Below are 24,190 nucleotides of genomic sequence, written 5' to 3'. Positions count from 1 at the left end.
CAAGTCACCAATCTTGTTCAATCAAGAATACGTAGAAGGTCGTTACTGCTGATTCTGTCGACTTCAGCCGCCTATCTCATCCTGTTCCACTTCCTTATTACAGCACTGTATGATGGCAGCCCCTGCTTCATTTCAAAATACATACAATAGGCTCTTGGTGTGCTCTGTATAGCCCCAGGGACAGAATTTATTGTACCGTTTCCTACACTGACATCTACATTAGACCTTGAGTTTCTCTAAAAATAAAAATGAAAGCTGTTTTATATGTGAACTATTCAGAAGCTGGTACCAGGGATTTTTCTAGCATTTATAAGATAATGAACAAATTATCATTCCATTTTTTTTACAGATCAATTCAAACGTATTGATAAATCCAGTGTAAGATCCATTTTTCCTTTTTTTTGCTTAAGAAAGAAGATTTTTCTTTATTAAATGGAAATAAATGACAAATGTATATAGAAAATCACAGCTATTTGCTAAACTGTGCAGTGATATATTAAAGGTAATGCTTAGGTAATTCCAGGTGAATTCAGTTTGAAATGTTAGCCTTCAACTGCATTGTCACAGAATAGGAACAAGATTCTTGTACATTTAATGCTGGTGTCTAAGTTGTCTCCTGTCATTGCTCAATTTCCTTAGACTACTGTATGCCAAATCTGGAGGAAGACTGGCCTTGTTGGGTGAAACTGACTGTCTATAAAACAAAACCAAAGGGAAGTATTCCTGATTGATTTGTTGTGCTCTTTGATAAAGTGCACACTAACCCATGTAAGGGAGAACATGTTTGGCTTACCAGGTTTTCAATAGACCTCTGGTACTGGTCGATCTCCCTTAGAGTCTCGTTATCTCTCTTCACCTCGTTGACATACTGAGCCAGGTCCTGGGCATCACACACACACACACCCACACACACGCGCACACACACACACACACACACACACACACACACACACACACACACACACACACACACACATTTTGTGGGGTTAGTTCAGTCTGTACTGAAGACAGTCAAGTTTTACCAGGGAATTACAGAAAACATATTTTTTGTACTTGTCTGAATGTATGCATTTCGTGAATTGTTTTGGTTGCTAGGTTCCCAAATCAGCCGCCTATCAAGGTTTGATTTCCTTCCGGTCTAGAAAAGTGCTCACTAGTGTGAAATAAATGTTTCATCTATTCACACTCATTCATGATTCATGACTTCCACTTTCCATCTTATGAAAGTATGTCTTTGAGTGGCACAGACTGTGAAATTATCGGCTAAATCAGGTTGCTATTGGCAACTATATTATCTGTAATCACAGTTATTACAGGCCATTGGCCATGAGCATTGCACTTACCTTCATGGCATCAAGAGCGATCTTCAAGTTGCTCTTGTCAGCAGCATCAGGAGTGTGTTTGACAAGCTCCTGTTAGACCGGGGAAGAATAAAACATCAGGCACTATTTTTCGCACAGGAAACTCACAATCAAGCAAATTTGATTTCACATTTCACAATAGTAATTGGATTATTGATGTAATTCATTACTTTAAAGTGCCCCCATGTAGTTGACATTGTAAAAAAAAATAGCCTTTTTTTAATTTTGAAAAAAACAATTTTATTTATTTAATCTTATTTGGGGGTAAAAGTGTGGATTTTTAGTCAAAGATCGACCAATATACAGTACGCGAGCTTGATTAATAATTTTCTTCTGATTTGTTTCACTTTGTGAGTTGTATATCCTTCATAAAGCTGTACAGTTAACAGCGGTAGCACTGTTATAAAGAACTTTTACTTGTTCTGTAGTGTACTTACTGTATTATATTCAAGTTAAAATTTGAAGTATTTGTACTTCAATAAACTCATTCAATTTGATGCAACCTTACACTTCTACTCCACTACATTTCAAAGAGAAACAGTTTACTTTACACCTCGTTCATTATGTGTTAGTTAGCTATACTTACTTCTAACTAGTTCCTTTGCAGATTAAGATCCAACTGTCAAAACATGTGATCAGCTTGTAAAATATAAAGCAATGTTCTTGAATAAACTACCCAAAATTATAGGTATAGTTAAAAATGGGATCCACCATGACCTGCTGCAACTGGAAAATTCCGCCTGCACAGTAATGTAATATAATATTGAATACAATACTCTATATTTAGTGAGATACCCTTTTCTGCATTATAAATAGTTTTGACACTGTAAGTTTATCTACCATACAGAAGTAATGTTTTCAATGAAGGACCTTTGTGATTTTTCTCATAGTTTAATACTGCATCTTTTACTTTTAGGTAAAGGAACTGAATATTTCCTCCTCAACTGAGTGCCTCAATTTAACAAAGAAAAAGCTCCTTGTATAATCTTTGAGTCTTCAAGTCATCAAGGGATGTTCTGACATTGTCCTGCCAACACCCACGCATACTGTATGTTAATGTGATTTATCAACATATGGAAGTTATTGTTGGGAGTTTAAGCTACACAGAGGCGCCATGAAATATGTCCTGTGGAAGACTTTGGTTTCATTGCCGTTAAAACACCAGTCAAACAGCAAAGACCACATGAGACAAATAACCTTATAGTAGCCCAGACGGAGCCGTTTCCACAGCAAGTAAAATCACATATGATAACATAATTCTGTGCCAGTTAACAGATACTGTTTTCAAGTGTGGCACCAGTTTCACCATTTATAGTGTATTGTAGCATCTTGCTTCATTGTTGACGTAAAGCTTACAATTTACATTTGCCTAATTCAAAACCAATTCTGCCTATACGGAAGAAGTATGGAGGAAATTATATCATTAGTCTTAATCAAAATTACAGCAATATCTACAATATGGTCAGGCTCCTTCTCTCTCCCCCCCCTTATTATCTCTCTAATAACATTAAAATAAGAAGAGATTATGTTTCTCCACAGTGCTACAGGGCTGCTTCTTTGCTGTTCCACTCTCACTTATTATCCTCTTCCCTGTCTTCCCTTTTTTTAGCCTCTTCCCAGAGTCTTTCCTCAGGGGGGCAACTGAGAACACCTGGGTCCACCACCATTTATATAGGCCTTTACCCTCCACAACAATGCAAAACAGCTATAGTCGGCTATAGTCTGACCTCTTATTCATACCAACCATGGGAGACAAGCAGTTGATTTTGAAAGATTGCGACCACACTGCAAGACGTGTCCAAGTGTTATAACTGCACTCATGTATAAAATCAATAAGTCATGTCATGAATGAATCATACTTTCACTTTCAAAATGTATTGATTTAATGATCTGTCTCTTAATAGTCTTTGATTGAGAAACAATTCTGTGAGATGAAATGTTATGAGACAGAGTGATGTGAAATATTAATACTAAAAGCAATACCTTACTGACTGGTTGAAAATGATGTTTTATTTTGCAGGCGCAGCTAAAGCGAAAACATGGAGAATGTCGCCCTCAAGTGGCCGCTCAGAAAACTGACACAAAAAAAATAAAATAAGTTAAATGGACTGGAATAATGCTGAAAGAAATTCCCAGACTCCAGTCAGGAATAAAACCAGCTTTTATTTTATAGAAGAAGAAAAAAAAGGCATGTATGTGATGTCCTTAGGAAAGGCTGTGAGTTTGAATCCTTCCAACAACAGGTCAAATCTTGCCAATATCGATAATTCCTGTCTCAAAAGCTATTTCTGTGGTGTCTTGGAGTAAGGCAGTAAGCATCAAATGTTACAGGAGCTGCTCATTAAAAGTAATTAGATGTATAAGTACTAATACAGAAAGGAATACATCTGAATTGCCATGAACAAGCACCCATATGTGACAAAACCATCCAAAAGTGACGAAACATATCAAAATCAGATGTGTCACAACAAGTCTCTGGACCGAGAGGTGATTTTCGGTGATAAACACACCTTTATCTAGTATGGGAAGATTGACTCTGGAAAAAAAAACAGCTTCCCCTACCTGAAGAAGTAGATGGTACTTGAGGACCCTCTGCATTGGGACAACCAGCAGGTCCCTCAGAGTAAACTTCCCATTGTTGGCTCTCTTTGAGCACTCCTGGAACAAATACAACACACACCATTATTACAGCATGAACTTCACTGCATCTTCATAACACATTAAGACGTCATTCTTTGGTGTTACTAAGACTTTTTTTATAACAAGGTTGGGTCCTGGAAGCTACAAAACAATGTGCCTCCAATATCTTGCAAGTATTGTATTGTAAGTTTTCATTTTCTAAGGGCCCAGGCTTGTTACAAAATGACAAAAATTGTCATGTGAAATTTATACGGAATATTGTTTTAACCTTATTCTGTTTTAAAGGGCTATGCACCGAGTCCACCGATATTAGATAAACTATATTGAACATGCGTTTGAAATTAAATTAAAACAATTAAAAAACATCAGATACATTTCAACAAATGTGTTAAAGCCGGACAGAACAAGGCACAATGTGATTAACAAAAAATAGATCTTAATGGATGTGTAGTGCACAAGAAAATCCACTAGAGGCCGCCGGGAAACTCGAACTGTGCGTGCATGTGTGCTTGTTTGTGCGTGTGTCTGTGTGTGTGTGTGTGTGTGTGTGTGTGTGTGTGTGTGTGTGTGTGTGTGTGTGTGTGTGTGTGTGTGTGTGTGTGTGTGTGTGTGTGTGTGTGTGTGTGTGTGTGTGTGTGTGTGTGTGTGTGTGTGTGTGTGTGTGTGTGTGTGTGTGTGTGTGTGTGTGTGTGGTATTGAGGAGTCAGCTTCCTCAGGTGTCTCACCTCCAACTTTAGACGGACATCCTCTTTCTCTTTGCAGATGAGGTCTAAAACAGCGATGGCGATTTCCACCCGACTGCAGTAAATCCCATAAATGAGCAGCCTTTGATTCAGTGGAGAGAGAGTGGAGTGGAGCCATTGATAAGTAGGGATTTGGAACAAGTATCACAGTGTAACTGGTTATTTGTTGCAGTCTTGTTGCTCACCAAGTGCTTCCCTGATGCACACACTCTATTGCAAGACACTACATCATGATTATCTACCTTCCTACGTTATGGGAAAAGATTATCTTTCAAAATGCATGAGCCAATTAAACTCTACACCCGTTTGCTACATTGTCTGGCACTTCCAGTTTGAAGATAGCATTTCATAGAGAACTGAGACAGAACAAACCACATGCAATCTGAGCCTTTGTGTGAAAACAGACACACAGTTCAAGATGTCAGACGTAAATTAGGTATAAACGGCTGCTGATTTATTGCAAGACAATGTATCGCAATGTTTATGCCGAGTGTTGATTGCAATGTGTGAGGGAAAGTACAGCCGTTTGGTTCGCAAACATATCTACTGTACATAAAGGGAAGATCAGTTTGGAGGATGCCAATGTACTTTTTGTTATTCAAGGCTCTTCAAATTCTAAATAGACCTCACACAAGAGAAAGTAAAAGAAAGCTGTGTCAAACGTCGAACCCCTTTCCCTGCAATACATGTCAAAACTAATGGAGTTCATTTATACCTCTCTTTGTAGCCGATAAAAATCTGGTAGAGATTTAGGGCATTTTTGTTCAAGATGGAATCCTGCAAATCGATCATCAGGCTCTGGTGAACTCTAACCAGGTCCTGCATTTTGAGAAAAAGAAAAACCATCAGACAAAAAACGTTTTATTTTCATTTCACTCGGACAAGAAGGAGAATGCTAACTGGACTTACTGTGATGTTGACAAAGACTTTGTCGATTTCCGACGCAGAGAAGAAGTTCCTAAGAGGATTCAGGAAATACTGGAGGAAGAAATTATTGAAAAAAACGATTGAATGAAAAATGTCAAGTCTTTTTGTCAGATTATCCTCACTGACTATTATGACATATTATGATTATTCAATGGGGTGGGGGGGGGAGAAATGTTAATGTGAAATCTGTAAAATCATTTACTCGGTCATACTGAAACAAATAACATCTGATGAGGTGTCAGATAAGAGGTGCAGAGAGTGGTAAATTAACTGATAACTCAGAATTACCAGGAAATGCACCTGAAATGGTGTCGTACAACAATGTGTAAAGAAAGTTCAGTACCTTTTCGATGGACTCCAGGGTCTCTGTGTATTTCTCCTCCGTCTGTTTGATCTCTGTGAGGCAGCAGCTCCGGACGTCTATCTCTGCCTGTTTCTACAGAGATATACACTTCAGAAAAATGCTGCTTGAATATAACTATCTAATTGAGATAACTTTTCCTTTTCATGTTTATCTGTGGACAATGCACTTGCTTTTGTAAACAATTATTTTTGTAGCAGTGTATTGGTTGAGTACTTTTTGTTGCTTTGTATACACCATATATCATTCTTACATGTTGATTACATGTAAACTGTCCATATTCTACTAGTAGTTTTTTCCTAGTTTTGTTTATATTTTTATATAATTTGATAATTAATTATAGATATCTATGGAACAATATGAGATGTTTTTTTTCAGTGTTTTGGTCCATAAAAAATGATCTGCATACACTCACAGCACATACTTGAAAGGTGAGCAAGAAATAGACCCCTGTGGTACTCCGAGTTAATATCAGTGGTGGGAAATCACTAGCTTTACTCAACTACTACAGTGTTAAGGGTTATATCCTGCTTAATACTTATAATCCACTCCATAGATCTACCCCATTTATCTGACACGTGTTGTTACTATTCCAGGTTTAAATTTTACATTCAACCACATGAGATCATAAAATCAGTACCAATGGCGCATGCAGCTCAGTCCTCATAAGGTCTTCATAGATCTCTCCACCTGCGTAGTCCTCTTCCAGCCCGTAGACCGCCGCGTACAATTCGTCCTCGTCCTCAAGGGCATTCTCACTGTCACACACACACACACACACACACACACACACACACACACACACACACACACACACACACAAAAAAACAGCGTGAGGCAAAGGTGTAAGAGTCTTAGGTAGTATGACAATCAATTTCCTGTAGTGCAGACTAAGCCTGTCTTTCTCCCTCCCTCTGTAACTATTTGCTGGCATGACCATAACTAAAAAAGAAAGTTTTTGTCAAGCTAGATTGTTAGATTTACAATTTAAGTATAATAATTTGGGATGTAAAAACAAAAAAATATTTCGAAAGGTTACGATTATGAACCACAAGCAGCCTGGCAACAATGTGTGGATAGTTTAAACAATTTGATGTTTAAAGTATGAGAGATATACACAGACACAAACAAAAGGCAACACAATTCCCATAGCATGTGTGATTGCAATGTGTTTCTATCACTGCTAAACCTAATAGAGTAATACAATAACACATGACCAATTAAGACTTGTGCTGCTTTTATTTCTTGATAACTCACATTTAAAGAATGACTGCATCATGTATTAGAGAATGAAATACTTCAGAAAAGCAGGATGCATAATCCAAAGAAAACATGCTCTGAAACATTAATGTGGGTTGAAAATGATACATATATTGTATCTGTGTTGTATATTTGATTCCCCTTATGTGTCATGAGCTGTCAGTCAAACTGTCAAGCACATCCATCCAGAACCACGATGGTGGGTGGTCTGCAAGCACACAGCATGCAGAATTACTCATTTGTTCCCTCTGACGGTAACAGAGAAACGGAGCCCAGCCGTTTACTAAAACATGTGGGTGTCCAGACCCCTGGAGAGCGTGGATGCTGGTTCTGCTACTGAGCCAAATAATCACGTTCCATCAACACCAGTGACCCGCAGAGAGAATCCTCATACATACTCAATCAAGTCTTCCAGATTATTGTAAATGTCCTCGTCTTTTAGGCTCTCCTCGGTGGGGAAGGGCCTGGAAATGAGAGCAAAGCACCATGAGGCTCAGCGTTCAACACCAAAACCACCATGAATAAACTTTAAATAAAGAGTGACTTGGGGTGGGAAACTTTCTCTTGCATTTAAAATGTTTTCATAAATCCCGAACAGCTTTGTCAGTACTTTTTGTAAAGCAAAAAAATACACAAATTGGTCATAACTAATTTGGAAGAATTTACTAATACACCACTGCAGCTTTGAAAGCTGTAATTGTGTCCTTGAGCGTAATTTTATTACGTCTACAACTCTCCCATTTTCAAATTCAGTGGAGACCTAAAAAAAGGATTATATAGAACACATTTAAGGTACATTTTTTATGATGCAAACGTTAAATAGTTTAATCCTGAGAACAGTCACATGTGTTTTTTTCTCTGATGTGAAAGCTAATATATCTTATTTATTTGATACATCGCTTCTGTTAGTAGTTGTGCTTTGTTTGCTTTAAATACATTTCAATAAACAGTTAAAAAGAAAGAAAGAGAGTAAAGAAAGAGTCAAATATATGCCTAGAAATAACATAATGAGGTCTTTTTCATTTCTTCAAGTGAGATGTGGGTCAGTGTTAGTAAGGGGGTGAGGAGGTGGAGATGAAGTGAGAGTGCAGGCACTTAAGGGCTGGGCGGGCCCTAAGCATAGCATAAATATGTACAAGTATGTCAACAGTTAATATTGTGCTACTTACTTGAATCCTCCTTGCTGTGAAATTGTTGTGTAGGAGAGCCTGGATAGAGTGTCCATCACCTGGTGAAAAAAACAAAAACAAACGGTGTGTTAAAACATGTTTTCGGGGGCGCCCTTAGCTCAGTTGGTAAGGCGTCCCCCCCATGGGCCTCGGCCAGCAGCGGACCCGGGTTGGATTCCAGCCCGCGGTCGCTCTCTGCATTTCACTCCCCTCTCTGCCCCATTTCAACTCTGTCTCTACACTGTCAATACAGCATAAAAATGCCAAAAAAAACATCTAAAAAAAATAAAAACATGTTTTCGAGTGGTTCAGAGAGAGAGAGAGAGAGAGAGAGAGAGGGAGAGATACTTGAAATACTAATGCTTCATTCATGTCAATAAAGCGCAATTGAAATGTACTGGTTTCTCGGCTGTGAATTGCATTCGAGCCTAATTTTGACTTGGAAACTCAGATTCTGATCTGATATACCAGACTAGCAGCTGGACAAACAATTATAGAGGCCTCATGTCAGCAAAGTCCATCATTGAAACTGATTAAACTCAGACTTCATAATAATATAATAATACTCTTTATTTATAATGCCCTTTTCTTAAAAATGTAAGAGTGCCTAACAAAAGACACTAAAAGACGTCCATGGGATTGTTATGTTTGAATATGTGTCTCTGTCTTTTTAACTTCGTATTGTGGCGTTGACTGCTTGCATGTAGATGGGTGTTGGATATGTTCTATTGATCTGTGTGTGTGTGCTGTTTGTCCTTTTAACAGAAAACTTGATCTTCCTTTCAAAACTTTGCTTTAATTATGACTACGCCAACAAATACAAATTGACAGCAAGGAACATACGGCAGATGAAAAGACAGAATGACAGAGAAAGACAAACTTGGTCTGCACTGCAGGAAATGGCAGGACTGCACACATTTATCACCTGATATTAGCATCCCTGTCCGACGGTGTGTGTGCTTGTGTGTGTGTGTGCGTGTGTGTGTGTGTGTGTGTGTGTGTGTGTGTGTGTGTGTGTGTGTGTGTGTGTGTGTGTGTGTGTGTGTGTGTGTGTGTGTGTGCGTGTGTGTGCGTGTGTGATAGAGAAAGTGACAGACCTGTTCTGCACCTATTACACACTCTACTACGCGCTGCTTCCTTTTTCAATATAAAATATAAACATAATTCATATCTGCTCACTTTGTAATTGAAAGCAACTTTTGAAGTGACCCAATGTTGCAATCAAGTTTCTGGCGGATGTATTGACAGTTAACACAGCAATTTGGCTTTGATAAGGGTTGACATGATACTGGCTAAATACCTCAGAATTATAATTTTTTTTAAATAAAGAAATCGTTGTTTCATGTTTGCGTTTAAAATTATACCTCTGAAACAAACAACAAAAAAAGCCCACATTAGTAGAGGCCAGTGATTCCTCTACCAGTTAACTCTCACTTTATAAATATTACTGAATATGAAGTAATAACGGCACAGGTTACTATGGTATCTTTAAAGTTGCAGGCATGGTTCATAAGAGATGGTCGATTGGGGTTACACATAACGGTCTGACTATCTGCAGTTTATCTCCTCTTCCTGTGTGAATGTGTGCTGTGGCTTTGGCTGAAACCAGGTGTGCATGTGACTGAAAAGAGTCATGTTTGCAGTGTGAGAGACCACCTTTAAAAACTATTACAAAAAAATAAATGAATACATGATTAAAAGAAATCAAAATGATGTCTTTCCTGCCTTTGAGGTGAGATAATTTTACCTAGTTGAGTTGTGGTGTAAGTTAGTTGTGCATTGTTATTCCACAGTTAGACACCTGACAAAAACTCTGGTCCTTAACCCTAAAACAGGCAACGTGCACTGGGAGATACATACTCTTTAACATCCTGTAGGGGGCTTGCTGGAAGGTTTTCACTAATCTAGTTAGCATTTATCAAAAGACTTGTCTGTTATTAGCATCTAGGTGACATGATTTGGTTCAAGTTATCTTTCATTGTTTAGTCAGCCTGATCAGAAATCAACATGGACGCCAGTGGTGAAGCGCCAGCTTCCCAGGGTGTAAGTAATCATATATTAGACATACTTATTTTTGTTAAAATAACAATCTAAATTCATGTATTGAATTAGGACATTTGTCTTAACATGCTGATGAAGAAAAAAAAAATCCATCTGTCTTTGTGGGTTTTTTAGCAGAATTTGAAATGTATGTATCCCCAGAGATACGTTGCCTGCTTAGGGGGTAGAAATTTGGTCAATGTTCATTATTCTGAATTTTATTTAAAACTTGAAAGCATGTTGATAATGACTGCAGAACCATATATTATCATGAACAGTTGTGCCCATTACAACATTATTACTGTATTTCACTTTTAAAATGATCTTTCTATATTTATGTATACTTAGGGCAGTGCTGCCTGGAAGGCCCTATCCCTAACCGTTGGGGGCGGGGAGTGCCTTCCAGGCACAAAACACAAACTTAACTGCCCAGGGATGGCCAAAGCCACTGGCAGGGAAAGTAAGCTGCTGTTAATTAAATATATAATTTCCAGCTGGTGGCTGCTGGTCGTTGTAGGCGCACAGTGTAGCATCATGCCTGCATCGGCTTCAGAGGAGCCTCTGACGCACCTGTGGCAGCTGTTTGAAAGGATCAGGGTGCAGTGACTAATAGTCAATCCTGCTACAGTTTGGCCTGTCATCCATTGCTTTCCTTGGGCACTGCTTTCCACAAAGGGAGCCATTAAACTGGTACACAAGTAGGACACCGTGCCAGGTTCATGCACACGGCACCATAAAGTCCCTACATTCCTGTTGGACGGCCTCCATTTCACTGCCTTCGTGGACCACAAGCCGTATACTAAGCTGGTGGGTGTTACATTTGTCTGGCCCCGCCTCAGGAGTGATGTAAAGACCTGGGCTAGCTTCAGTTTGGCCTGTCAGCGTGTTCAAGGTACACATGATACCAAAGCCCCCTTGGCGCCGATTCTGGTCCCCGAGAGGCATTTCGACCAGGTCAAAAAGGACCTGGTGGGCCCCCTGCCTTCCTCCCGTAGGTTCACTGACCTCCTCACCTTGGTGGACAGCACCACCAGGTAGCCGGAAGCCATTCCTCTGCATTCACTGAGGTGGACTGGGCGTTCCTCAGGTCATAGGTAGCCCGTTTTGGTATGCCGGCTGACCTCACCTTGTACAGAGGCCCACAGTTCACATCCGAGCTGCATGGCTAAAGGGTCGCAACTGGGTTGACTGCCTCCTGTGGTTGTTGGCTTGTTTGGCTCTCTGCCCCTAAGGAGGACCTGCAGTTTTCATCTGCTGAATTGGTTTACAGACAGCCACTGGTGGTCCCAGGAAAGTTCCTTCAGGACGCTGCGGTTCTGTGGATGGGCGCGTCACATTGGACTTTTGCCCTGGGCAACTCCAGCCCCTTCACTCAGGTCCCCCTGAAGACTCCCCTATGATGGGCCCTTCTGTGTCCTGGAGGCGGGGACCAAGAACTTTGTGGTGGACATGGGGGATAAGCTAGAGCGGGTCACTATGGACCGTCTCAAGCCTGCCCATCTGGATGTGGCTGATCCAATTTGATGAAACTAGATTGGTAAAACTGAATAAAATTTACTTAAAAAGTAGTATTTGTAATTTAAATGGACAAGATAAACAACAATTTATAATTTCTGTTCATCAAATTAAAAATTTATATTTTTACCATTTCGGCTTTTTTTATACCTTAATAGGGCAACGTATCCTGGGAGATACAACTCGTAAAACCCAAAATATGCAAAGTATAAAAAAATTTGATGTGGAAATATTTTTCTTTGGTCTTGAAGAGATGAGTGATAACATGAAAATATTTTTAGAAACTCATTTTCCACTGTTGCCTGTTTAAGGGTTAAGGTCAAAGGTCATTTGTCGGGTAAAATCGGAGTATTTGTATTTGCATTGACAACATTAGGAGCGACAACGATCACATGAATTGTTTGATTTCTGTGGTATTTCACCTCCGTCACTACCAGTGTGAATTTCCTTCTGTCGCAAACTTTTACACCCGTCGCAACTGATTTAACGCTGGGGATAACTGCTGCTGTGCACGACTAAACGGTTCTTTCCATACACAGGCTGTGTCAGGCTTAAGAGGAGGACAATGTGGAGTATCAGTTGTTCAAGAGAGAAAAGATGAAACGGTATTTTTTTACGCTGGTAAAGATTGTATGTTTTTGTGTGTCCTCCCAGGGTGCCTCAACACCGTGTCCTTCTCACACTTGACTTGTCTGATGATCTGACACTTTAGCTGAAGCCACATGTCACTTGAGAAGCGTAGCCACAAGCTGAGCTCAAGTCCATTCGCCGTGGTGAGTGTGGCCTGTTTACAAAGCCTTGTCTTAAAGCCCCCACAACATGCAAAGTCAAATAAAGAAAGCAAGTGGAGAAAGAGGGATGTAAGATTATGTGACATATACTGTCCTAAATCAAATGTGCATGTCTGTGTCTGTCTGTGTCTTTTTATGATATACTGTAAACAACACGAGGTAAAATGTACACAGCTTAAAATGATATATTATGTAGTTACAACCCACAGTGTCTCATTTCAAAGAAAACCAAACACACAGCAAGTGAAGGTAACTCATTTAGTGGTCATTCACTACAGTATTCAGCTATTTAAAAGACTATTTCTTAAGAAGGCACAGTGATATCATGGCAGTCAACTCATAGAAACTATTGAAAAACCTTTTGATTAGAGATTGAAGTAGATACTTTATTACCATTCAGTCAAAGCAAGGCTTTTTGTTGGTCCTTGTTACCATTCTCTATGCTAGAATTAACTAAGCTAAATGTCTTATCTAATTCTCTGCAAGATAGAAAATAAGCATATTTATTTGAGACAAAAGACAAATGTAGCCATTTCTTTGACATAAAATGCCCTCCTCTGTTCAATTGAATTTAGTTTAACAAACATGTTGCTTGTATAATCAAAAGTTGACATGATTTTACACATTTCCTGCCTTCTTCCCTTAATTTCTCTCTGGCCTCAAGGCTGTTTGCATGCAGCCGCTCGCGGGGGTTGAAGCCTGTAGTAACTTAGCAGAGGAATGTAGGTTAGAGAGCTCTCATTAGATATGCAGTGGACTAAATGCTCAGTCTACGGGCACAGTTGGCACAAACCAACCCAAGTGGATTAGACTGGCTGAGATTGAGAAATGTTCTCTTTTGGATGTTTTCTGGAAAATCTGCTAGAGATTGAGTATTTCTCGTTCGGCCGTACAACCAACCCTGGAGCCTATCCAAGCCAATCGCTGGACCTGCACACACCAGTAGTTTTTTTTTAACAAACTATTCGAGTGGGGAAAAAAGTAACGATGCGTCGCAATCTTTGCCCTTATACCCAAGGATGCGTGTTTGTCTGATGGACATCCCTCGAACATGACTGAGATTATGCAAACCCTGGCTTGGATGTACTGTACATATTTGCAGGCAGCACCTCCCCTGTTGGATTATCAGCAGCCAGATTAACTGGAAGCTTCTTTAGAACGCAACGCGCCCAAGTGAAAGAAAAGAGTCTGTGTGGGAAACTGCACGCAAAGCTCAGCCATTCACACTTACAGAGAGGACCAACGGCCACTGTATACATGAACACTCTGCAGGGAAGTGACTGAAACATGTGTATCATGTATAATAAGTTTTATTAAATTAATTACACCTCATGCCTGGAGAATATTTTGACTGGTCCTAATTTATTCATTTATTTTAAATAGATAGAAATATCTGCTCTGACAAAATCATTAGATTATAAAATGAAAGGGTATAGTAGTCTTCAGGAAAGTACACTCTAAAAAATATTTCAAGGGCTTAGTAAATGTAACAGTAATATAAAAGTATTTTTTGCTTGAAAAAGATGAGTAAACATCATTTTGGTGAGCATTTGGGTTAACTTAATCAAAATTCATGAGTAAAAATTAAACAGAAATATTTGTGTGAAATGTAATAAATAAAGTAAGTTTATTTAATCAACAAAATGTATTACTTGACTGACAGATTACATTGTGTAAATATTTTAGAATAATTACAGTATGTTTCATTGATATTTTTGAGAATAAACTATGAATAGAAAATATTAAGTAAATCTACTCATTATTCATGGTTTGTTTTACTTGATTTCTAAGCTTTGAAATCTACTCCATATTTTTGAGTGTAAAAATGTTACATCAATTAAATTAAGTAATATGCAGTATCTGTTTTTAGAGTGTAGTTTACCCAAATCAATCCTTTTGACATAATGATAACACTTTAACACACTTGATCTTCCGTATTTCCACATGCGCTAAATGTATTCAGTACAGATTATGATGGTTTAATATCCATATGGTGAATTGCACTTTGGATGAAAGCATCAGTTTAATACATCTAATGTTATATACAGTAGAAACCAAAAATAATGTATTTTCCAAAGGGTAAAGCAAATATGTAGAGGCACTGCTCATAAATGCTCAAAGGCAAAGTTATGCACCAAACAAAGGGAAAAAGGGCTGGTTAGAGAGTGAGCATGCTTCAGCCGCGCTGCGAGCGAGACTCCACCGGGCTAGGGGGAACGCACCTCAAACCCACTGACCTGGTAACACTGTGTACACACACTGAAACCAGCTCCCACAATAACACGCCAATAAAAAAGAAGTCGACACAATCCCTTCGAAAGTGCACCAGAAAAATACAAGACCATCAGGCAATGGGTGGACAAATATCTCACACTCACAAACACACACACACACACACACACACACACACACACACACACACACACACACACACACACACACACACACACACACACACACATCATACTTCTGTCAAGGGAAAAGACATCTCACCTCTGACTGGCTCTACGTGACTCTTATTATGTGACTGCATGCATTCTTCATATAATCCAAATGTGTTCATACACAGAATAGGCTCTGTAAACTAGTATGTAAAGAGAGGGGATGTAAACAAAGGGGGCCCACCGTAGCTATAACATGCCCGTTTACAGAGCATAGGCACACACACACAGTACACACACGCCCGTTCATCACCATCTCTCTTCTGTAATCGATTGATTTAACTGACAACATGCTCACTCAAAGCTCTCACAGCTTGTAAAGCAGCTACATTCTGAGAAGCTTAGACTTTCAAAAAGCAAAGCATCTACAGACGAAGGCAGCTAAAGAGAAGGACAGCGACAGGAGAAGAAAATGTACCATTCTTTAAGAACATTGTCATCAGTATACAGTTAAACACTAGCAAGATTGTTCCAATGTGTTGATAGAAAAACAGAGGGATGATTTGGGGCTTACCTTTCCAAAGTCTCGAACGTCAAAGAGATCGAAGGCTTCAAATAAGTCACTTTTCTTCATCCCAAACACCTCGTAGCAAGACGTCAAGAATGTGCGGATGTTCTTCAAGCACAGAAACTGCAAAGGACAAGGACTCATCAATTCAGTGTTCTTTGTCTCGTGAGCTAATGTTTGCAATTTTTCACTTTCTAGAATCAAAACACAACAAACAACAATTTTTTCTCATTCCTTTGCTGCAAAAAGACAACAATAAAAGATACCAATGCATCGTAATTTAATGGTAATAATGTTTGACTACAGGTGCAGGTTTTGACAGATCTCATTCTCAGATTTCTGCATGCTCACAGCATTGAAACATTACAAATAAAATAAAATAAACTTTTTATTACAAAAACAGTGGCACAGAACACGCTGCTGACCGTTTACACTTGACATACTTATTATCAAAGAAATAGTCCCTATGATCTGCGGAGCTGTTTACAGCACAGTAGTCACAATAGATTATCCAGAGTTACAGTGTAATTATTTCTGGAAAGAGATGTTGACGCGTCAAATGTTTTAAATATTGTTTTTTCATGCTTTGAGCACCACAAATGAGCACAGGCCTTGCCTTTGAAGAAATATCAGACAAACTGCATTCAAACTGTCTCCTTGGCAGGACACTACTGAAGTGAGCTGAAAAGTGTGTTGTTGTTTTTATCAGAATTTTTTGGAAGAACAAACTATTTAATATATTGCAGTGTAGTGAGAGCACAGAGAACCTGAAGTACTTCTTGAACTTGTAAAAGTGAAGGTGAACCAAATACACAGCAAACTGAAAATGAAAACCGAGATTGTCCCAGTGCGAAATCAAACCACAAAGATGTGTGTTCTTTCGGTGTCACTTCCTCTTACTATGGGGTTGGGGGTCAAAGTTTCAGTCCATCTCTGTCCTCTCAAATAGTGCTGTATAAAAACAGTATCCCAACAGTAAACAAGTAGTAAAACCCAATGTGCCAGCATATAGTTTGCCCCTTTCGTAACATTATAAGGCGATGACTAAACTAGGAAATGCATAAGAGATCATAGAAAGGCTCTCGAGAATAGATAAACTCCATTTTTTATCACGCCAGCTCATCGTGGAGACGCCTGTAATCACTTCAGTGCTGCCGCCCCCTGGGGCCCTGTGTGTCTGTGGAGGAAGCCCATGTACATGATGACTCCACAACCACACTCATTCTGCAGATAACAGTCACTGCCCTGCTGGTGCATATATCCACTTTCTTTGTAGATACTTTGAGGATAAAACGCTGCTGCATCCACGGCTTCACAGATGAATAACAACAGTATAAAGTACAAGCACATGGTATTTCTTAGTACAGTGTTCAAAATTTGATTACTTACATTGAAAATTACTTTTTGTACAGTTTTATTTACAGAAATGTTCGAATAAATATGCAAATTTGGCATATACTGTATATCAAACTAATGATGCGTACATTTGCACCTTTGAAAATTGTGTCCAAAGTTTTTAAAGAACCGATTTTGGATATAACCTTTTTTCATTTTATAAATCAAAAATACTATGTACACTTGTACAGGTCTTAAAAATGCAATTTCAGAGTTGTTTTGAATAATGGATTTGTCTGATGCTGAAGTCTCTCTTTTAACGATCACAGTCACTTGATCTCGCACTTCCGGTATGAAAAGAAAATAAGTAACAAAAGAAGAGATCATATTCAGTGTGTAATCATTTGACTGTAGCACTGCAGTACGCACTGTTTTGCATTGAGACCTAACATACAGAATGTCAAAAATAAAAAGAAAGTCCAATTTTTACGTCCCAGTACACTGCACTCTCATCCTGCAGTCCATTATCTCTGTGCCCTTATTGTTTCCATTTCCAAGTGCATAGGTCAGAAGGGCACAATGAAAGAAAAGGCCATTTAAAATCTGGAGCCCACTGACACACATGCTTTTCTCCACTCAGATGGCCTACAGCTGCAGGGTACGGCTGTCCATTCTTCTTTGCTTTCACTGTCTGTCAAGAATATAAAAGACCGGCCGACGTGCACTGACAGGGAACATACATAACAGTGCAGTTTGTACAAGACAGAGTATACACACTCTAATGCACTGGCTAGGAAACAAGCTTTCATTTATTAAGAGAGCAAATATTTTTGAAGGGGAAAAAATAAACATATTGTGTAAATGTCTACATTTATGTAAGGCGAGTGAGTGTACGGGCAATATTGTATCAATGCAATAATTGTTCAGGAATGTGTGGCAACGTGGCATATTATTCACACATTCATGACGACTAAAAAAAGCCACCTTGTGTGTGTGCTTCATACCACTATATTTTTTCTTAATGGGTCCTATGACCTGAATAGAATAAGATGCCAACACGTGTGTTGGAGATTACCCAGAATCAAATACATTTGTCATATCTTTAAAGATCTTATCATCTCCAGTGTTTCCTGAATGAATTGAGTACGAGTTGGTGCACAGGAAGTCTCGTTCTTAAAGTGACACATTGCTAAAAAGGCATGAAAATGAAAATGAGTGAGTATTTAGGAAACCGTGATAGATTTCCATTGAGTTCATTGGCACCTATAAGAGATATATTTCTATAGATGTCTGAATCTGTTAAATCAAGTTACCACATGAAGGCCTGGTTTTTATACTTGTTTTTGTTTTATTTAACATAGAGTACATGTATTTAACTAATGAGATAACTGCACGTGGCGTTGGGATTGTTACTCCGTCGAAAACAAACTATACAAGCTTCTATCTGAACACATGGTTAAAGTTCCCTAGCTAAGGGGTGGATCAAAGCCAGGATTTTATCAGACCTCTCCAGTGGCAGAGTGGAGGAATTATGGGTAAAGAGAGGTCAAGCCTTGGACCATTCCTTTGGGTTTCACGGGCTGCGTTACAATGACACTCCCTTGGTTGAGTGTAATTTAAATAAAAGGGGAAATTCATTTCTTTTTTTAAATGCTGACATAAAAAGTATCCATTGAATATGTTTAGATTCATTAACATAGTTAGAGGAAGAAAACTGTCAACAGCAGACAATAATCTCCAAATGAGTCTGCCAAAGGTCAGTCACACTGTTGCCCTCTTGTCTTAAATGTTGACATGGACCCTTATCAGTTTGACAGAGTCCTGGAGGAGACGGGATGGCTCTGTGGTCCCAAATCCTGGACTCAAATGTAGCCTACTGATGTGTGTTACAGATGGAGAAAGATCAAAAGCTTGTCCTGTGCTGCAAATCTGGATGATTTAACAGTTTATTATGAAATATCTTGTGGAATAAGGCTTCTGTTTCCAAATTAATGTTGCCTGCAGTTTTGTTTTTTGTTTTTTTAGTGGAGCTGCCTTATTTCATATTTTATTCCAAAACATGTAACTCCTTTGAAAGGCAGCTGGCACCTTGTTGCTTTAAGTCTTCGTGCGGCATGCATTCCACAAACTAACTTATTATTTTAGTGTGGTTTTAAGTATCACTTTAATTTGATAACACTATGTATTATCTATTTATTTAGTAATATATTCATTCCACATCTAAGCTTCTTGGCGTCTCCATTTTATTTTCTTGTGTGACATGCGTACAACGTACATTGCTTATGATAAGCAATTGCCCTTGGTGGGATAAATAAAGTTGTTTGAATTGACTTGATTAATCCTTTTGACTCTGAAACTCCGGATTATAAATCATCACCTAACATGGACTGGCCTCGACTATTGTTGACATCCACCACTCTGTTATATCTACTTTTATGGCATGCTTTCAAATTACAATAATGTCTCATTTTGGATTGCCTCTAAATTCCTCCACAGTTCTTTCTTGCATAGGCCTAGGCCATTACTCCCATAAATTACTTTTTTAAAGCAGCACAAGAAATGACCAGTCTACCTGTGACATCTGTGGCCTGAGGTTGATCTCCTTGAGGTCGATGGTGGAGGGTCTGAGGTTGTTGAGGAGTTGGCATAGCAGCACCCCGTCCCGCAGGGTTTGCGCCAGGTCGAACACCTGCGCAGTGTCCGCAGTTACCCGGTGGTTGGCGGGCAGCACGTTGCAGCTGATGAGCCACAACGCACCTTGCCTCCAGTACTCCATGTTGCCGTGGAAACGGCAGGATAAATGAGAAAAAAGTAGAAAAAAAAAACGTTGTCCTTATTTCAAGCCTGTGCGCGTCATGTTAGCTGCTGCGCTCAGCACCGGCCGGACCGCTCGTCTCTCCAAACTTCAGCCTCGCCACTGGAGGACAGACTGAGCTGCTTGCAGCTTATATTATTATGAGCGCCTTAAGAGCGCGCGCAGCTGCATGGGGCAGGCTGCGGTGAAACCCCTCTCTGTCTGAGCGAACTTCCCCTTCCTTCCTCTGTCATATTTCCACAGAGGTGGTCGTAACTGTCATAAAGAAAATAAGCTTTTTATTTCACTTTACTTCTGACATGAGTTGCGAGTTTATCCTATTGCTTAAATAGTCCTTAGTCGTGCAAACATCCTCCTGTCAGACATGTTTTGAATCAAAGCTACTTTATAAGGTGAAATGTGTCTCTCATGTCTACTTTCATTTATAACCATAAGCTACAACTGTTGATCTGATTTCAAATTTGACATATTTTTGCAACTTTATATGGAAGCTCCAGGTGTTGGCTGCAAGTAGAGACATGACATTTCACACCCACATAGAGATACAATTAATGTGCATTCATGTAATTGAAATAATGCTGAATCAATATACAACATAGTATAACATGGCCATCAAAAGTTCCAGAGACAAAGGTCCCATCACCAAATTACTTGTATTTTCTCACCAAAAACAACTCTTAACAAAATCATAATAAGCGAAACTTCCAATTTGGGAAGCAAAGTATTCAACAATTTGCTTGATAAATGTTGGCAATGACAAAACAAAACAAATGACAGCAATCATTTTCTAATTGATTTACGGGTTATTTGCTGTGAGAACAGTGTGTGTTTGCTGCATTGTAATCCCCTTTCCCTGTTCTCAACTGACATTCCATATGGATTACGAACAGCTTTGATAGGTGAAAATCTTAGCCCTATGTGGCATGTGTGACGCTATGATGCATTTGGTTTCAATACAGTCATACAGTTAAACCAATGGGGAGAGAATCAAGGGGAATGGCAGGGAGAAGGACATCCTCCTTCCATGGGATTTACTGAAGACCACTGTCATTATAGCCATGACATAAACACAGGAAGGAAGCTGAGGGATCCAATCTTGTTTTAACCCGAGTGAGTGAGGGAGCCAGATGTTTCCTTATATTTTGAGCTCACTCATAAACTGAAGCTCCTATGAGAGCAAAGTAGGTTATAGGCAGACAGGAACCAACCCAATAGATCAAGTCCAAAACCCTTATATATATTTAAATTGAGAACATTATTCATAATTGGACAGTCTCTCGACCATTGTATTCACTGAAATTAAACTTTTTGTAAATGGTCATTGAGATTAAATAAAAACTGATAAAAATCCACATTATGAAGCATCTACGTTTCTCATCTGAAATTTCTCAGGTCTATGGAGCTTTAGCATCAGTTCAGCCAGAAACTCCAATGTTTTTGATTCCATGTAACCGCTCACAATAACTCTGTTTCCAGGGGCACCATGCAACCAGAGCCGGCCCAAGCCTTCAGGGGGCCCTAAGCGAAATATGATTAGGGGGCCCCTCTCCAATGTTAGTGCTGCTGAAACTATAGATCTTTGTTAAATATCATTCACACACCCAGTGTTTTCCGCTAGTGCCTCCACTGTGCGGCTGTGCGAAAATATTTGACAGGCGAGATTCAGACCCTCCTAGGGGGGTCCGGGGGTATGCCCCCCCGGGAGATTTTTGTAACCTTTTTAAAGTGAAATGCATGAATCTGGTGCACTTTGAGAGGAAAATTAAGAGGCTAAATATGAGAAATTGTGTGAACAAATAATTTGGAGACACTGGGTAAGATGAATTAGAAGCTATTGAAGAAGGACACATGGATTTTCCATAAAATATTAATATAGTAAGGCGTCCCCCTCCCGGGCCGAGCCCAGCAGCAGACCCGGGTTCGATTCCCACCCGCGTTCGTTCTCTGCATGTCACTCCCCTCTCTGCCCCATTTCACCTCTGTCTCTCTGCACTATCAATAAAGCATAAAAATGTAATTGTAAATGTAAATTAATATAAAATAAAATATTATGGAGGGTCCTCTGGGTTGGGCTTGGAGATCTTTTTCTTTTACGGGACATATTTCTCTGTAATATAGTGAATGCATTTAAATGCAGTGTGAGGAACTAAGCAGAAGAACTCTGTTGTCCAGCTACTGTATCTTTTTTTCCACAGACAAGGCTGAAATAGGCTATAGACTATACACAGTGCATGGGCAACTGAGGGCAGCCCCATTTCCAATTGTTTTTAAATAAACTCAATACACACTGTGCATGGATGTGAACGTGACCTGATCAGATAATTTCGGATTTCCTCCCAGATGAACTGATTACATTTTTAGGCTATTAATTATCTAGACCAGGGGTGTCCAAACTACGGCCCGCGGGCCAACTGCGGCCCGCGGCCCGCTTTTTATTGGCCCGCGGCCGTTTTTAAAAATGTAATGTAATATGGCCCTTTTAATTTTTAAATAATTTAAATGCACTCATTATATTACAGAGAAATATGTCCCATAAAAGAAAAAGAGCAACAAGCCCATCCCAGAGGACCCTGCATAATATTTTATTTTAAATTAATATTAATATGGAAAATCTGTGTCCTTCTCCAATAGCTTCTAATTCATCTGACACAGTGTCTCCATTTTTATTCACAAAATTCTTCGGATTTAGCCTCTTAATTTCCCTCTCAAAGTGCACCAGATTCATGCATTTCACTTTAAAAACTTAAAAAAATCTCACGGGGGGCATACCCCCGGACCTCCCTACAAGGGCTGGCTACTATTTTCACCCAGTTGGACATTGAACGCAAAAAAGGAAAACACTGGGTGTATCAATGGCATTTAACAAGAGAGGGAATGTGTCTGTTTAATGTGCAAGAAAAGTGTTGCCGTGAAGAAGGATTACAATTGACGAAGACACTATGAAACTAAACATCAGAGCAGCTACATGTCCTGATAAATGTGTTATTTTTGCAAAGTGGCCCGGCCCTTCGTAGATTTTTCTGTATGTGGCCCTCAGTGAAAAAAGTTTGGACACCCCTGATCTAGACCAAAACATTTTATTCCTTTTTTTGTATGATAACTCACATTTGCACAATATGATGTTAATATCAAACACACAAACTACAAAAAAATAAAAATAAAAAAATAAAAAAAAAAAATAAAAAAAATGTTTTGGAGGGGGCCCCCCAGGCAGCCCTAAGGGCGGCCGCTTAGTTCGCTTATGCCTCGGGCCGGCTCTGCATGCAACTGTTCTTTCTCAGCACCAAATGGCAGATAGACAGAGTCAACGCCTATAGCTGCTGAACATAGTGTAGTATTTGGCAATTTAAGTGTGAGAGGTTTTCCTTAGGAGTTGGTGGAGACAAAAACAGGGAGATGAGTGACTATTGGAATCGTTCTTCAGGCTTCAGGTGGGCATGATTCCAAATAAATACTTTGCTCCTTGTAGGTAGGCATATGTTTTCCATGTCAGGTGTTAAAGGTGCTACGAGGAACTTTAAATATTTCTGAAACAGTCTTGTTTTTCCTCTGATGATCATGAATTTTATGCAACAGCAAACGAGACCATCGGTGCAAAGAATGTTATTTATTTTGATATAGTTTTTCTTAATGCCTTTGTCATGGGTATGCTCATGCAGGAACAACAGCTGGCGTGGTAAAAACACTACCGCTTTTGTCCAAAGGGGGTTTAAGAATGAACACAAACTGAAGGTTCCTCGGTGCACATTTAATATGTCAATGTTATGTGTAAAACTGTTTTGCTGCCCACTAGTGGCCAGAAAAATGCATATTTAGGATTTTGTTAATTGTCTGATAATGTGGCCCCCTTTGAAGAAGGTGAGAAATGATTTGGGGAACAATCTAGACTTAAGACTTTCATTATTAAAGTTGTAATATATTGTATATTACTAAATCACTGCACATATTGTTAAGATAATTAGAAGAGAGGGCTACTAGCTTATTTTTAAGCCCACAGAGTGCTGAGCTATAGCCAAGAAAAATAAGTGAACAAAAATTAAATTCTTAAGTGGAATTAAAAGATGGCTTTATGTGGCATTTGTTCAGTTAGTTAGACAAAATCACTCATTCACACTAGCTACATACATATCATAGGTGATATATTTCAGAAGATGTCTAATAAAATAGATTTAATACTAGACTTAAATAAATAAATAGTGTGATAATATTATAAGAATTACAAGGTAGCTTAAATATTACACTATAAACAATATTTTTTAAAAATGATTAGTATAACAATAATTT

At 39.1% G+C, this 24,190-nt stretch overlaps 1 protein-coding gene across 1 annotated transcript in view; it reads right to left on the bottom strand.

The window, feature by feature from the left end:
* The window catches only part of LOC307255344 (guanine nucleotide exchange factor VAV3-like), a gene marked incomplete at both ends in the record, with an annotated part of 82,753 nt that extends 62,886 nt beyond the window's left edge, over window positions 1-19,867 (bottom strand). Inside the window, 12 exons of the mRNA XM_080034025.1 lie at window positions 794-880; window positions 1,344-1,412; window positions 3,924-4,019; window positions 4,727-4,826; window positions 5,460-5,563; window positions 5,654-5,722; window positions 6,015-6,107; window positions 6,673-6,790; window positions 7,691-7,756; window positions 8,462-8,520; window positions 15,763-15,879; window positions 19,664-19,867. Of these exons, the coding sequence (XP_079890151.1) occupies window positions 794-880; window positions 1,344-1,412; window positions 3,924-4,019; window positions 4,727-4,826; window positions 5,460-5,563; window positions 5,654-5,722; window positions 6,015-6,107; window positions 6,673-6,790; window positions 7,691-7,756; window positions 8,462-8,520; window positions 15,763-15,879; window positions 19,664-19,867 (1,182 nt within the window). The remainder of the gene's footprint in view (window positions 1-793; window positions 881-1,343; window positions 1,413-3,923; window positions 4,020-4,726; window positions 4,827-5,459; window positions 5,564-5,653; window positions 5,723-6,014; window positions 6,108-6,672; window positions 6,791-7,690; window positions 7,757-8,461; window positions 8,521-15,762; window positions 15,880-19,663) is intronic.
* Between the last annotated feature and the right edge of the window lie 4,323 nt (window positions 19,868-24,190).

This window comes from Ammodytes marinus, assembly GCF_949987685.1.
Source record: "Ammodytes marinus genome assembly, chromosome: 9".
Taxonomy (NCBI): domain Eukaryota; kingdom Metazoa; phylum Chordata; class Actinopteri; order Uranoscopiformes; family Ammodytidae; genus Ammodytes; species Ammodytes marinus.
Note: the sequence above shows the minus strand (reverse complement) of the source record. Positions and strands in the feature narration are given on the sequence as shown.